Below are 13,325 nucleotides of genomic sequence, written 5' to 3'. Positions count from 1 at the left end.
TGCTTATGCAAATCCTGAATATCACATCTTCTTGCAATGGCACTTTTATGGGGCAAAACACTGATTTTTTTCACTAACTTTCCATGCAAAGAAAAAGTAACACATACCAGACATGAAGAGGCAAAACCATACGCAGAACAAGATTCAAACTTCACAGTTTCGCAGATATAAACCAACATACTGATGGACAAATGTCCAATATTTTTAAGATGTACTGATCAATACTTAGACTTACCATTGGTGACAGTGTAATACTATGATTTGTATTATACTTTGCATGTAGATTGGGGTTGCAGCGGTGTACCAGTGTCAGGGCTTACCATGAAATACACTTGGTATGAAAATTAATAGTTGTGATACCTGGTATATTTGCTTGCCTACAATACGGACGGAGAATCTCACCTGAGTGCACCTACTTTCCTCCTCAACTCATTGTCTGATTTTTTACACATACTTTAAATGGTTTCAAGGTTCAATTATCATGAAGAACGAGTTAAACCAAAACATCAAAACCTTCTGTTTTCATTCCTTTAAGGGTCATGTAACTTATAATAATAACAACAATTGTGTATGACCACATACTGTGAAACTGATATTTTCTGAGATGGTTATCATACTGTGAAAAATCTCATACTTTTGCAACCCTACTGTAGATAATAACTTGATCCGGGTCCACACACAAGAACACAGGAGAAACACATTTACAGATAAGTTGACCTTCATGGATGATGGACTGGTCGCAGTTATTTTGCCACTGAAATAAAGTCAGACTCAAATTATATAGCTCACAAAATGTCTACAAAAGAATAACACTTAATGAGATCTGTAACAGATTTGGACTAACTCCCCTGTGGCTCCTAAGCTTTTAGGAAGTCTAAAGACAGATTTATCCACAGCCAAGTTGTCTTTACTTTCACTTTCAAGATGAAATGTTTGTGATCAGGCATATAGTCAACTGACAAAAGATGACAGGCAAGAAAACAAGAAATGGAGGCTCTTTGCATCGTCTTGCCGCAGACAATATTTAGCATAAAGACTCCTGATTGTATAGACACAAAGTAATAAACTGACTGACTTGACTTATGAAAGGCACAAACACTTCTAGTCCTCATCTGGCTGTCATTCCTATTTTATATGAATGATTTAGCGCTTGATTCTGTGTAACCATTTATCTTTTCCATCTCAAATCATCAGAAAGTCTGAAGACACAGCCATCTGTCAGTTTGACATAAAACAAGGCCAGTTTAAATAGCTATCTACTCTGTTTTACTGATATTAAATGAAGGTTATCTGAAAAAAAAAAACCTCCTAATAAATGGCAAAGAAAGTTGAATGAATTCCCATTTGGCATGAACCCTGCAGAGCCTTGAGCAAAAGTGACCTTGCCCCTTTGGTGCTAATTTCAGAATCTTGGCTTTGTCTTTGGACCAACACTAAATATAGTAAATACAAATTAAGCAGTGTGTCCTGAACATGTTGCCAGCATCTCACTGTTTTATTTCCTCTAGCCTGTATTTATTGCATATGCGTAAACCTCAGTCACAAACTGATCCATTGTATCAAAGTGTTCCAAAAGATATGAACACTCCAGACTCCACTATTGACTTAGGAAATCTAGCTGCATGTGTTCATACTATGAGGACGTTAAGTTTCAGCATGCAGCCTTTGTAATGAAAACTGGCTACTGTGAGAGCTCTTAAAATGGTCGAACCACAGACTGTAGAAAAACACAGATGTAGCATCTTTAACTAGAGCTGGGCAATATATTGATATTATATCAACACTGTGATATGAGACTAAATATCATCTTAGATTTTAGAAACTAATATCCTAAGTGTCGTCTTTTTCTGGTTTTAGAGGCTGCATTATAGTAAAGTGAGGTAATTTTTATCCATTAAGTAATTATATCCACATTGCTGATTATTATTGATCACAAATCTCATTGTGTAAATATTTAGTAAAAGCACCAATAGTCAATCGTACAATATCATCACAATATCGATATTTGGTCAAAAACATGGTGATATTTGATTTTCTCCATATCGTCCAGCCCTATCTTTCACATCAGTTATCATTCTGAAGGGATCTAAACTGGCACCCAAGGGTAAACCCAAGTATATTATGTTGAGGTTACCTGGTTGGTCAATGACATTTCATTGTACAACTTAGATTTTCATGTTGCTAGATGCTGTTGCTTGAGGGTGACAACATGTGGAAACTTAGATTTCAACTTTCAGTGCCCTGTTATTTTCTTTTGGAAGTAATATACAAATTAAAATTGGATTATGTGTGTCAACATACATCTACAGGGATTTGAAATGGCATTTCTCTATATATAATCCATTGTATACACAGAACTGAACACCATATCAATGATTTGACAAAACAGGCCCAACTCAAGTAGTTGACAGTCATTTTCATGAGGCATGCATAGCAAATCTTTTTTTCCACTGTAATGTTTAACTTACCAGTTTAGCAATATCAGTTCATTAATAGCCTACGCCAGCAAAACATTTAAGTTATGACATATTGATGCCTTAATGCTAGTCCATCTTGATGAGCAGCAGTGACTATTTGCGGGATGGGACCACAAGTGTAGTTGGTGTTTATTTTGTTTTTGTTTTCATAGCATTTCAAATCTTAATGTTTAACAAAATGAATTAACAGGATTTCCCCAGGCGCCCTTTTAGGCATGCACTGTAATCTCACACAAGGCATATTTGTGTGCAGTGTATGAACTAATCACTACAGATTAAACATCACAGACTGATGATATACAACTAGACACCTGTATGATATTAGGCAGTAAAATACAAAAGTCTGTATTAACATTCTGCCCTTGTGTAGTGGTGGCGTTGCTTTCCATTTTCCTCATAACCTAGCAAATAATTATGCTGATATCTACATTTTAGCTATTAATAACAACACACTGACCTTTAAGCATTTACCCACACTAATAAACAAAGATAGCATAAGTGCAATGGTGAAAACAAAACAGGAGAGTAGTGTCGTAGTGTCGACAACAAAACTAAAACTAAACCTCTTGTCATTGGCTCATCAACACAGTAGCTCTGATGATGTCTCATTAATACTATTATGGTGTGGGCTTTCTAAAATAGATTGATACTCATTGGTCACTGGGGATGGCGGACACATGACAAAGCAGGAATAGTGTTAACTGCAGGACTGATGAATTCACAGGAATTTCTATTTTTAAGTAAGTGAATGTATAAAACTGAAAGAGTAACAGTGAGAAGTCTTCTCCTTTTGCTAGACACAAGCTTCCTTTCCTCTAGAACACTCATTTTATCATGACTACGTGTTTTTAAACCATAGTTTCTGATACCCACAGACAAGCAATACAAATGTTTGGGTTGTATATGTGTTTAAATCAAGCTTAAGAAAATCCAAAGTGAGTTAGCTCAAAAACAATTACTATAAAATTGCTATACTGAATTCCAATTTGTCTCTAAGTAAGCAACAACTGTTAACACCTGTGAACACTTGACAACTACTTATGATCATTATACAGCTATAGAAAACAGTAATTGTATGTGGATTGTAGATTAATGAGTGGCTATGAGATCTTACCTTGGTAAAATAAGAAAAAAGGAACTTATTTCTAACTCAATCAGCCGATCCTCATCAGTTTGGGTGATCGTTGGCCGCCACACACACTGGAGAGGAATTCTACACACACACACACACACACACACACACACACACACATTGAGAGAAAACAAATCAGTATCAGGTTCTTTGTTTTGCTTTTTCTATTGACAGAGTGAATGCACAATTCTAAGATTATGTCTGGAAGGTAACGCTGTCCTCCCCGGGCCTTGTTGTGGAGTTCTTCACCACTATGCAGCAATCTAATCCATTAAGCACCATCCCTAACCACCCTCTCCATCCTCACTGTAATCTCTTAGAAACACTGACACTGTACCCTTTTCTGATTGTTTTTGTTGTCCTCATAACTGATGCGAGATATAGAGGTAGATAATGACTTACGCAAAACACAAAGCCATGCAGTGATAACAGTTGTGTATGAATAACAACCACTTGCTTTAGATTTGTTTCAGTTTGCATGTGTCAGAAGTTGTTTGTCAGAGGTTTTGCTGTGGCCTTTTAAGTCTCTTGCTGTGGGTGCTAAAGCCCAGTACCAGTTTAACTAACTTCAAACTCAGCTTGATCGCTTCAGTTAAAATTCGGGATATATTTTTGACTTTACTACGCAAGTTTTGCCTGATCAATGTGAATGATCAGTTTATCTTTTGAAAACATACAACAAGGACTCTGAATTTCTTTGTATGACAGTGCTAGCAGTTAAAATAAAAGTCTATTACCAATAATTTGCTATGCAGTTGAATGTGACTATATTCAGCGCCTGTTTTGGTAAGATCATGGAGACAGAGAATATCAGAGGTACTGCATATCGCTATATCTTGCTTCAGCCAGTGAACTGGTGCTCTCCGAGAAGCTTGGGTAATGTAGATCAAAATCCAAGCTTAAAGGAAATGGCCACTTTAGAATGAAAATACAGACAGTACTTATTCACCCTCATGCTGACAAGAAATCCAGTGTAGTTTTTTAATCCACAAAACTCGTTCGGGGTATCGGAGGTTAACAGCTAGCCAGAATAACAGCTACACTTGAAGTGGATGGAACCCACATTTTGAAAATGTAATAAAACTCCGCTAATGCATTTCAAAAACGTCAAAATGGCTCGTCCATCGTAATCCAAGTGCCCTGAAGCTGCGGCATGCAAAATTGACTTGAAAAGACATCATTTACTCCACTTCTATAGCATCATTTCTCACCGTGGTCAGTTAGCCTGCAGGCATGCTGTGTTTACATGGCAACTTGTGCAAGACTCGAGAACGCTCAGAGACGTTCTTGTTCTCGTGGAGTAAATTACGTCTTTTCAAGTCAATTTTGCATGCCGCAGCTTCAGGCCACTTGAATTACGACGGACGAGCCATTCTGACGTTTTTGAAACGCATTAGCGGAGTTTTACTACATTTTCAAAATGATTTTGGACGTGGGTTCCATGCACTTCAAGTGTATGGAAAAATCTGGCTTGCTGTTATCCTCCGATACCCCAAACGAGTTTTGTGGATTAATAAACTACACTGGACTTCTTGTCGGCATGAGGGTCAGTAAGTACTGTCTGTATTTTCATTCTCAAGTGGTCAAGTCCATTAAAAGTAAACTGGAGCTCTGTGCTTTTTCTTGACAGGTCTGTTATCCCCTGTACTACCACTACAGAGGAATACTGCTCAATTAACCACTTCCATAAATTCTTGTCAGGTCCACCTCTACCACTGTCACTGATCAAAAGTCCTGCTCCGTTATTTTGACTACACTGATGTTACATGACCAAATGGTAACCAACAGATCTACCTCGTGGCAGATGTTTATCTTGGCAAACACAAACCTACCTAATAATATTAATAATGTTACATCCTACAACCAAATATACAGCTCAGTCAGTTTTGTCGTCAAACTGGGGAGCTACGCATAAAATAGCTTTGGTTCCCTGACGTCTCAGACAACACTGATATGAACATGTCGATGATCCTTTGAGCCAAAACTTTAATCCAATAGCAGACCTTTCATTTTTGCCATTGTGTGTTGTTGATGCATTTATATCACCATCCAAATACTAAAAGAAAAGAATGAAGATATTTGATAATTTTACATCCAGATGCCAACATGACAAACCTAACCTACAGAGGGCTTTTTGGATTGTTGTTGAATGGTGACTGTTCTGTGGTCATGAGGATGAAAACAATGCCTGGGTGGTGTGACGCATATGCATTCCTCTAATAATAAGGGATGGACGATTTGGAAATCAGTGTCACAATATTGCTACGGCCTGATATTTTTCATGAAACAAAACACATATACGACAATCACAGTAAACTAGCATTAAATGCCATGGTCTCTGGTCTGCTGTTTGCTGTTGATATCAATCAAAACTGCTTGATTAATTGCTTGAAACAAGTAATTTGGGCAACAGAGTTGTGTACAACCATAACATGATATGATCGTAATAATATTTCGATATGATTCAACTGAGAGTAAGCACAACATCATATTGAATTGTCACCCACAGCTTACACACACACACACACACACTGACTATTAGTGACATCAGGGTGAACATACTGAACACACAGTAATGTTGTTCTTCCAAACAGTTTGCTATAGTCCAATATAAACATGTCAGTACTTGTCATTTGAGCTCTACAAAGACATTATAGCAAAGGCAAAATATATTATGTAATTTCTTTAGGAACTAGGTACATGTCATTGACAACTCGGTGCACAACTGTTAGTTAGCTGACATTAGCTAGCCATCTTTTACTAGCTAACATTGCTCCCACATCTACTAACGCACATTAACATTTAAAACAAAAACTAGTAAAGTCACAGTAAGTCAAACGTTGACGGTAAATACGACGCTAAGAAAAAGACACAATGTCTATGAGGAGTTGTGTCATGGAAACAGGCTCCATCCAGTATAGGTCTGTGACTGGTACAAACGTTACTAGAGAGCAGTGGTGGCTACATTAGCCTGCTAGCTGGAGCCAGCCATGACTAGCGTTAGCGAGGAAGCTGGCAGGAGGCTGACAGCACAGCAGAAGTCATTAGCTGTCGTCACGGGTCGACAAAAACTCCACTCTTACCGATGCTCTGGGTGCTGTAGGCGTAGACGTGACACCAGGCAGGTGTGTATCAACTGGATGCACTGGACGAAGAAGACAGGAGACGGTGGGAAAGAGCGAGTGCAGTGCTCAGCCTCTGTGGAGGTCTTCACCTGGTGCTTCCATGTCTGTTTACCAGACTGCATTCTGGGAAAGGGACGTCACCGCGCCAGCACGCACGCACGCACACACGCGCACTCTGATGGGTTAAAGCAGCTTCTCCATCATCAAAGTATTTTTGGTGTGTTATCTTGAGTGAAAAACAATGGCATAAAACTTGGAAATTTTGTAATGAGCACTATTTTACAAATAAGGTCAAGGAGGTTTAACTTTCTGTGAAAAATCCTGTGAAAGATGCAAGATTACAAGTGTAAATTTTGTGGATTTGTCAAGGAAAGCACCACTTTATTTTTTCAGCATATATTTATTCCTTAATCCTTTGAAACCTGAGCAAACTGGCTTGATTTCTTTCAAAAACATGGGCAAAAAGACGAAATGACCCCTCAAAAAATTGCAAGAAATTAGTAAAAAGAGAAAATTGAAAACAAACAAACAAGGGAATGACCTGGAAAAGGTGCGTAAAAATTATAATAATTCTGTACCAATTTAAAATAAATACATTTAAATTTTAAATATGTAATAATATTAACTATAAATATAACTTTTTCCCTAGTTCAGTTTTTTTTAATAATTTTCTAAATCTATTCATTTTTTGCAATTTACTCATCAAGTTGTTCACTGTCCTTTTACCCATGTTTTTGAAAGAAACTGCACCAATTTACTCAGGGTTCAAGGTTTAAATACTTGCAAAAGGTGTCCAAAAGCAAAAGGAAAATTTATGTTGCGCCAGGTTTTAAAGGTTGATTTAAACTTTTTGACAGGTGCACCACATTGTAACACATCTGAACCTTCTCCATGTTTTGTTTTATGTTGTGAACAACATGACATTTCAGCTGACCTTATGACTGTTATGCAACACCCCTGGCAATGTGAATATTATTTATGTTGTCATGGCTTCAAATTTCACTTTCTATGTTCCTTTGACTGCTAAAGAATTGAAATTACTTTGTAAATTAGGCTAATCCAATACAGTACAATTCTGTAAAATATAAAAGGAGCAGCTCACAACTAGAAAAAACAAAACTACCATAAAACTTCAATTAGTAGCCTGGGCTATTATTTGCTTAAATCCCTGAAATCAACAAGACTACAGGCCTTCAATTCCTTTCACACAAAACTGTTACTCAGCAAACATCAGGAAATATAATCAAATTGTTTATTAAAACCAGTATGAATATTCCCTTTTTAAAAATTAGGCTTCAGATAATCTATCAGTCATGAATCATTCAGTTGATCTAGCTCCAACAGTGCGTCTGTGGCACTTAAGGATTACTGCACCCAGCATACTGACACTGAATATACTTTATTAATCCCTGAGGGGAAATTCAATTTTTCATTCTGTTGTCAATTACACACAGGTCCGAACACACACATGCACAAACTGGACCTATATGCACTAAGTGGAGAGATGTCAGAGTGGGCTGCCCATGACAGGCGCTCCGAGCGGTTGGGGGGTTCGGTGCCTTGCTCAGGGGCACCTCGGCAGTGCCCAGGAGGTGAACTGGCACCTCTCCAGCTACCAGTCCATGCTCCATATTTTGGTCCGGACGGGAACTTGAATAGGCGACCCTCTGGTTCCCAACCCAAGTCCCTATGGACTGAGCTACTGCTGCCCCAACAACACAACAATACTCACAACTTGGATTCATTTTTATGAAAAACCCTTTTGATTCTTTTGATCTGAGGACCCTTACAGACTGAAGGAATATGAATAACTTACAGGAATGGACACATAATTTGAGGTAGCCAACAACCTGGCTTTATTCAGAACTTCTATAAAAAATTGAACTGCTTGGCAGTCAGACCAGGCGTCTAATTGAGACAGGCCTTTATTTGTCAGAATGTGTCACCACACCGGGCTTGTAAAAGGGAATGGGCGTTCGGGCTTGTAAAAGGGAATGGGCGTTTAATTGGGATGAGGCTTTTAACTGAAGTATTACGGTCATTGTGGATCGTGGTACAAAAACTCCAGGAATACCTCAGAAAACTACAATGGTATAGTGGGACAGTTAAGCTTTATCATTTTTATCTTTACATGTTTATACTCCCATCACTTGGGGGGGGGGGGGGGGGGGGGGGCTGTTGACTTCACTTTTTGTGCCCCTCACAAATTTAGTTAGCTGGCTAGATATTTCAACAAGGTTTTATTTAACCCTTACCCCATTTTTTCAAACACTGCCTCGAAAAAAAAAAAAAAATAAATAAATAGGCTAAATAACGAAGCATGCTAAAATAAAAAAAGAAACAAAAGAAAAATCAATGAAGATGGAGGGTAAAGCTAAGATGGCTGGGACATCTGCAACTTCTGCAGAGCCTGATGGTTAAGAAAATGACTCCAAAAAGATCAAGGATTGGATCATGTGCATTGTTTGATGTTTGTCACGAGACATGTGGTGAGGAGAATGGTCTCATAGAAGATGGGGATGCATTAATTTGTACTGGCTGTATTGACATGTAACTTACCGTACAAAAAGCAGAAATCAGATGTAGCCTGAAAATTAATTATAAGAAGGAGATGTTATAAAATCAAATGAAATAAATTAAACCCATTACAAAATATTGTGAAGGAGCGAGGGAGTTGGTGAGCCTGCTGTATAGCCTACCTACAACCCTCCTTAAAGAATATATAGCTAGTATAATTTTAAAAAACAACTATAAAAGTATCATATGAAGGGCTAAGACATTTGGATCATAATACAAAAACTGATGCAGAGGGTACATTTTCAGTAAGAGCCCCACTAATGACACAAACAGTTTTAACATGAATTTCAAAGTTAAATACCTTATCACAACACAAAGACAGACCCTTTAGAACAAAAGGTTTCAATTTGACCCTGAACAGTGTATATTTCTTTACTTACCATTTACCATTTGCTTACCATTTTCTTTGATTTTTTTAATGGGAGGATAAACTATGTATAAAGCCCTGAAATTACATCTTGAAATAGACACTGTCCCTGTTTTTGAAAGGAATGAAAAATCATATAGACTATAAAACAGAATTTATGTATTAATGACGAATTTAGCCAATTTCATATTATTACGGGGCAAATATCATGTTAAAGAAATGAAAAAAAAACATAAGTGTTGGGGAAACAGGCAAAAAAAACCGACATTTGCTTGTTATTTCATCCATACCTTGTGTGACATGTACATATCCGTCGTGTACGTATCTTTTACCCTTCTTTTCTCATGTCTAAATCGTCTTCCATAATTGCTATGGAAAGGATTATTGATAAAGCTTTTAAAAAAAAACCCTTTGAATTCAGACCGAGCTGGCTCCTGCAGCCAATCACCGCCCTCCGTCTTCAGGGGCGGGGCGAGCTACTTTGTTCACGTCCGGCTGTTCAATAAAGTTTACGCAGCTCGCTACAGTCATGGGAGCCGTTACAGACGGTAAGAAACGTCTTAATGATAAGCTTTCTGGGAAAAGCCATCAATGTAAATGTGTGTCGGAGCTCTTAAAGTATCCACACATACCCAGCTTTACCGTCGAAAACAAACCAGATTTACACGAAGAAGCAGACAGCTTTCAAAACAGCTAGCATACTGTAGCCTCGCTAGCTAGCTAACAGCTAGCTCAGCGGCTGTTGGATTTACCTGCTGTATCTGGGAGGTTGTTTTCATCCTGCTTTCGCTCTTATCATAGATGAAGTTATACGGAAGCGTCTTCTTATTGACGGGGACGGAGCTGGAGATGACCGTCGCATCAACGTACTGCTGAAGAGTTTCACCAAATGGTGTAACTCGCCTGGGACCCCGGAGGAAGGGTAGGTTAGCCCTGCGGACCCCAGCCTTGGACTTTGCCACCGAGAATTCATATAAAGGTGTAATGAAGAGCTTGCTTTGAGTCGTAAACCTTTTTGTACTTGTGTTCAGGTTCACGCAGTATCAGAGGATGATGGGCACATTGGCCCAGTGTGAGTTCTCCATGGGAAAGACGTTGATGGTTTATGACATGAATCTACGGGAAATGGAGAATTATGAGAAAATCTACTCTAATATAGGTATGAACTGAGGGGTTTCTATCACTGACCTGACCTGTTGTGTTTATATTCTTTTATATTTAAATTTCCTTGCATTTCATACTGTCTGTGTGCTACCTAGAAGATCTGGGCACAACACAATGCATGTTTTAGGTGTTGCAGTATGACCTTATCTCCACCTTGTCCTTATTGCAGAACAAAACATCACATCTGCACACGAGAAGATAGCAGAGTGCAAAAAGGAAATTCAGAGGGCAAAGAGAATACGGAAAAATCGACAAGGTGAGGATATTTGATTGTTTAGGCAATTGTGGACAGGAGAGATTTATTGCTTGTGGTGTTATATAAAGATTGTGAAAGACCAAAAGCGATATTGGAGGTGTCACCCATGGTTTCAGACATAAAACAAATAATTTGAAATAAATAATTGCCAATTATTCTAACAGTGGATGAGTCATTTAAGTCATTTATCAAGGAAAACTTCCATTTTCTGCAGCCAGCTTCTTTAATATAAGGATTGGATGCTCAGACTCTAGGCTGGACTAAACAAGCAATCTAAAAACTTAGCGTTGGGCTTTGGGGACTTGTGGTAGGCATTTTTCGCTACTTTCTTACACTTATTAATTAAAATATTGACAGATAAATTAATACTGAAATCTGTTGTTGACATGGAAAAATGTATTTCCTTGCGGAGCACAGTAATGTCTGTCTGACACAGGTTATTACATTTTATTTTGTATACTGCTTCAATATGAGTTCTAATTCATGTAACAGTTCCTCATAGATTGGGTTATAACAAATAATAAATCATACGGATGACTATTGTAATTTTTATAAATAAAACAGTACACACAACATTTTCCCAGCAGCCTTCAGACATCCAATGAGTTTAAGCAGTTGTAACAGATGGACAGAGGACGCAATTCAAAATGAAAGTGGCCAATTTAAATCGAGGCCATACATTTTTGAGTGTACAAAAGGTATGAAAAAAAAAACTGGAGTCAGTCATTTCAGAAGAATTGGTGTCAGTATAGTTTGTCAAAATAATGTAGAAATAGAAATTTGTATTCAGAGTGTCTGTTTGCACTCAGGTGAGAATAGTCACACTGCAGCAATTCAGCTATGAACGTCCCTCCCTAAACTCATTATTATGGATCTCATTGCTTGCTGTGGTTGGCTAGTACTCGTCATGGTGATGCGCAGAAGTCAGAAGTGGTTAGGATCAGGGTAAAGAGGTCAGGGTCAGGGCTTGTACTAGCCAGTCTTTGATATTCTCTGAAATTAAACTGGTCAATCTATGTTTGAAAAAAACTCAAATATACTGCCAGAAAGTCAGGCGACGTAGTATTAAGAGCATCACAGCCCGTGAAGGACCTAAGATGTGGTGGATGAATGGGTTAAGCACATGACTTTTACACAGGCGATTAAGGTTTGGGTCCTGTGTGAGTAAGTGTTGACTATTTGTTTTTAGCCATAAGCCAACACTTGCTTTCACTTATTTTCAGTTTTAGGCTGCTGCATGTTCACTGTGTACATAAACTTTTGCAGAATAGCTTAGCTGACCCGTTTGTGTTTTTGCTTGTCTGTCATTCTCACTTTTTTTCTTTTCTTCCAGAGTATGATGCTTTAGCTAAGGTTATCCAGCAACACCCAGACCGACATGAAACACTAAAGTGAGTCAGCCTATCCTTTGGTTCATCAACATACTGAGTTGTTGTGCTCATTCGTGTTAGAGCAGTGTTTGGCTTTTAATGATAACCGTATTGAGCGCTCAATGTTGGTTTCATCACTCACAGGCAGTTGGAGGCACTTGACAAAGAACTCCAGCAACTTTCTCAAATCAAGGAGAACGTAGATGCAAAGGTAAAGCCAAATAAACGGATCACATCTTCTATTTTAACCTCTAATGTCCTTATCAGTAGTTATAATTTCCTTTATTTTTCCCTCTCTTCTCTGCGACACAGTTGGAGTTAAGGAAGAAGCAGTTCCATGTGCTCCTCAGCACCATACAGGAGCTACAGCAGACACTTGAGAGTGAGTGATACTCAGCATTGTTTGTACCTGTTGATGTCCCTGTATCATGTCCTTTATTCTAATTACCGTTTCATGGGTTAAGTTTACAAAAAGTAGAGGAACCTATGCCTCGCTAATTCATTTTTATCTTTCCCAGATGACGAGAAATCGGACAATGACGACAACAACCAGGAGAGCCCTGCAGAGAATGGAGAATGAACTCGTGGAGATCGTGACTGAAATAAATTAACTGCTTTTAGAGGATTTTGTTTTTGCCTAAGAAGACTTTTTGTATGTATTTTTGAATAAAGCTGACTTGTCCATATCTGTGTTGTTCAAGTATTTACCAGAATGGTGGATTTTTAAATGTATGTTGGTCTGTACAGCTCATAAAATCTGCTTACAAGCGTTTGGCGATGGAACTAAATTGAGATTATAGATGGACAGGAAAGCAATGATTATTGGTTATTAGGGATTGGTGGACAGTTACCGGACT

General features: G+C 38.2%; 2 protein-coding genes across 2 annotated transcripts in view; one reads left to right on the top strand and one right to left on the bottom strand.

Annotated features, from left to right (window-relative positions):
• atxn7 (ataxin 7) overlaps positions 1 to 6,832 on the bottom strand; it is a 37,555-nt gene extending 30,723 nt beyond the window's left edge. Inside the window, exons 1-2 of the mRNA XM_033626755.2 lie at positions 6,693 to 6,832; positions 3,592 to 3,690 (exon numbers count right to left, since the gene is read on the bottom strand). The gene's annotated coding sequence lies outside the window, so the exon portion shown is untranslated. The remainder of the gene's footprint in view (positions 1 to 3,591; positions 3,691 to 6,692) is intronic.
• Positions 6,833 to 10,140: 3,308 nt separating this feature from the next.
• thoc7 (THO complex 7) lies at positions 10,141 to 13,154 on the top strand. The gene is made up of 8 exons (XM_033627402.1): positions 10,141 to 10,226; positions 10,480 to 10,600; positions 10,710 to 10,837; positions 11,012 to 11,098; positions 12,432 to 12,489; positions 12,613 to 12,679; positions 12,781 to 12,850; positions 12,987 to 13,154. Exons 1-8 carry the CDS (start codon positions 10,208 to 10,210, stop codon positions 13,046 to 13,048), a joined length of 612 nt encoding a protein of 203 aa, XP_033483293.1. The 5' UTR covers positions 10,141 to 10,207; the 3' UTR covers positions 13,049 to 13,154.
• The last annotated feature ends 171 nt before the right edge of the window (positions 13,155 to 13,325 follow it).

This window comes from Epinephelus lanceolatus, chromosome 1 (genome assembly GCF_041903045.1).
Source record: "Epinephelus lanceolatus isolate andai-2023 chromosome 1, ASM4190304v1, whole genome shotgun sequence".
In the NCBI taxonomy this organism is placed as follows: domain Eukaryota; kingdom Metazoa; phylum Chordata; class Actinopteri; order Perciformes; family Serranidae; genus Epinephelus; species Epinephelus lanceolatus.
The sequence above is the reverse complement of the archived record's forward strand: the minus strand, read 5'-3'. Positions and strand labels throughout refer to the sequence as shown.

What these genes read in the sequence shown, in the direction of transcription:
- thoc7 (XM_033627402.1), top strand. An exon ending in GAAAATCTACTCTAATATAG is followed by an intron (nt 10,838 to 11,011) that starts GTATGAACTGAG and finishes TCCTTATTGCAG; the next exon opens with AACAAAACATCACATCTGCA. An exon ending in GCTACAGCAGACACTTGAGA is followed by an intron (nt 12,851 to 12,986) that starts GTGAGTGATACT and finishes TATCTTTCCCAG; the next exon opens with ATGACGAGAAATCGGACAAT.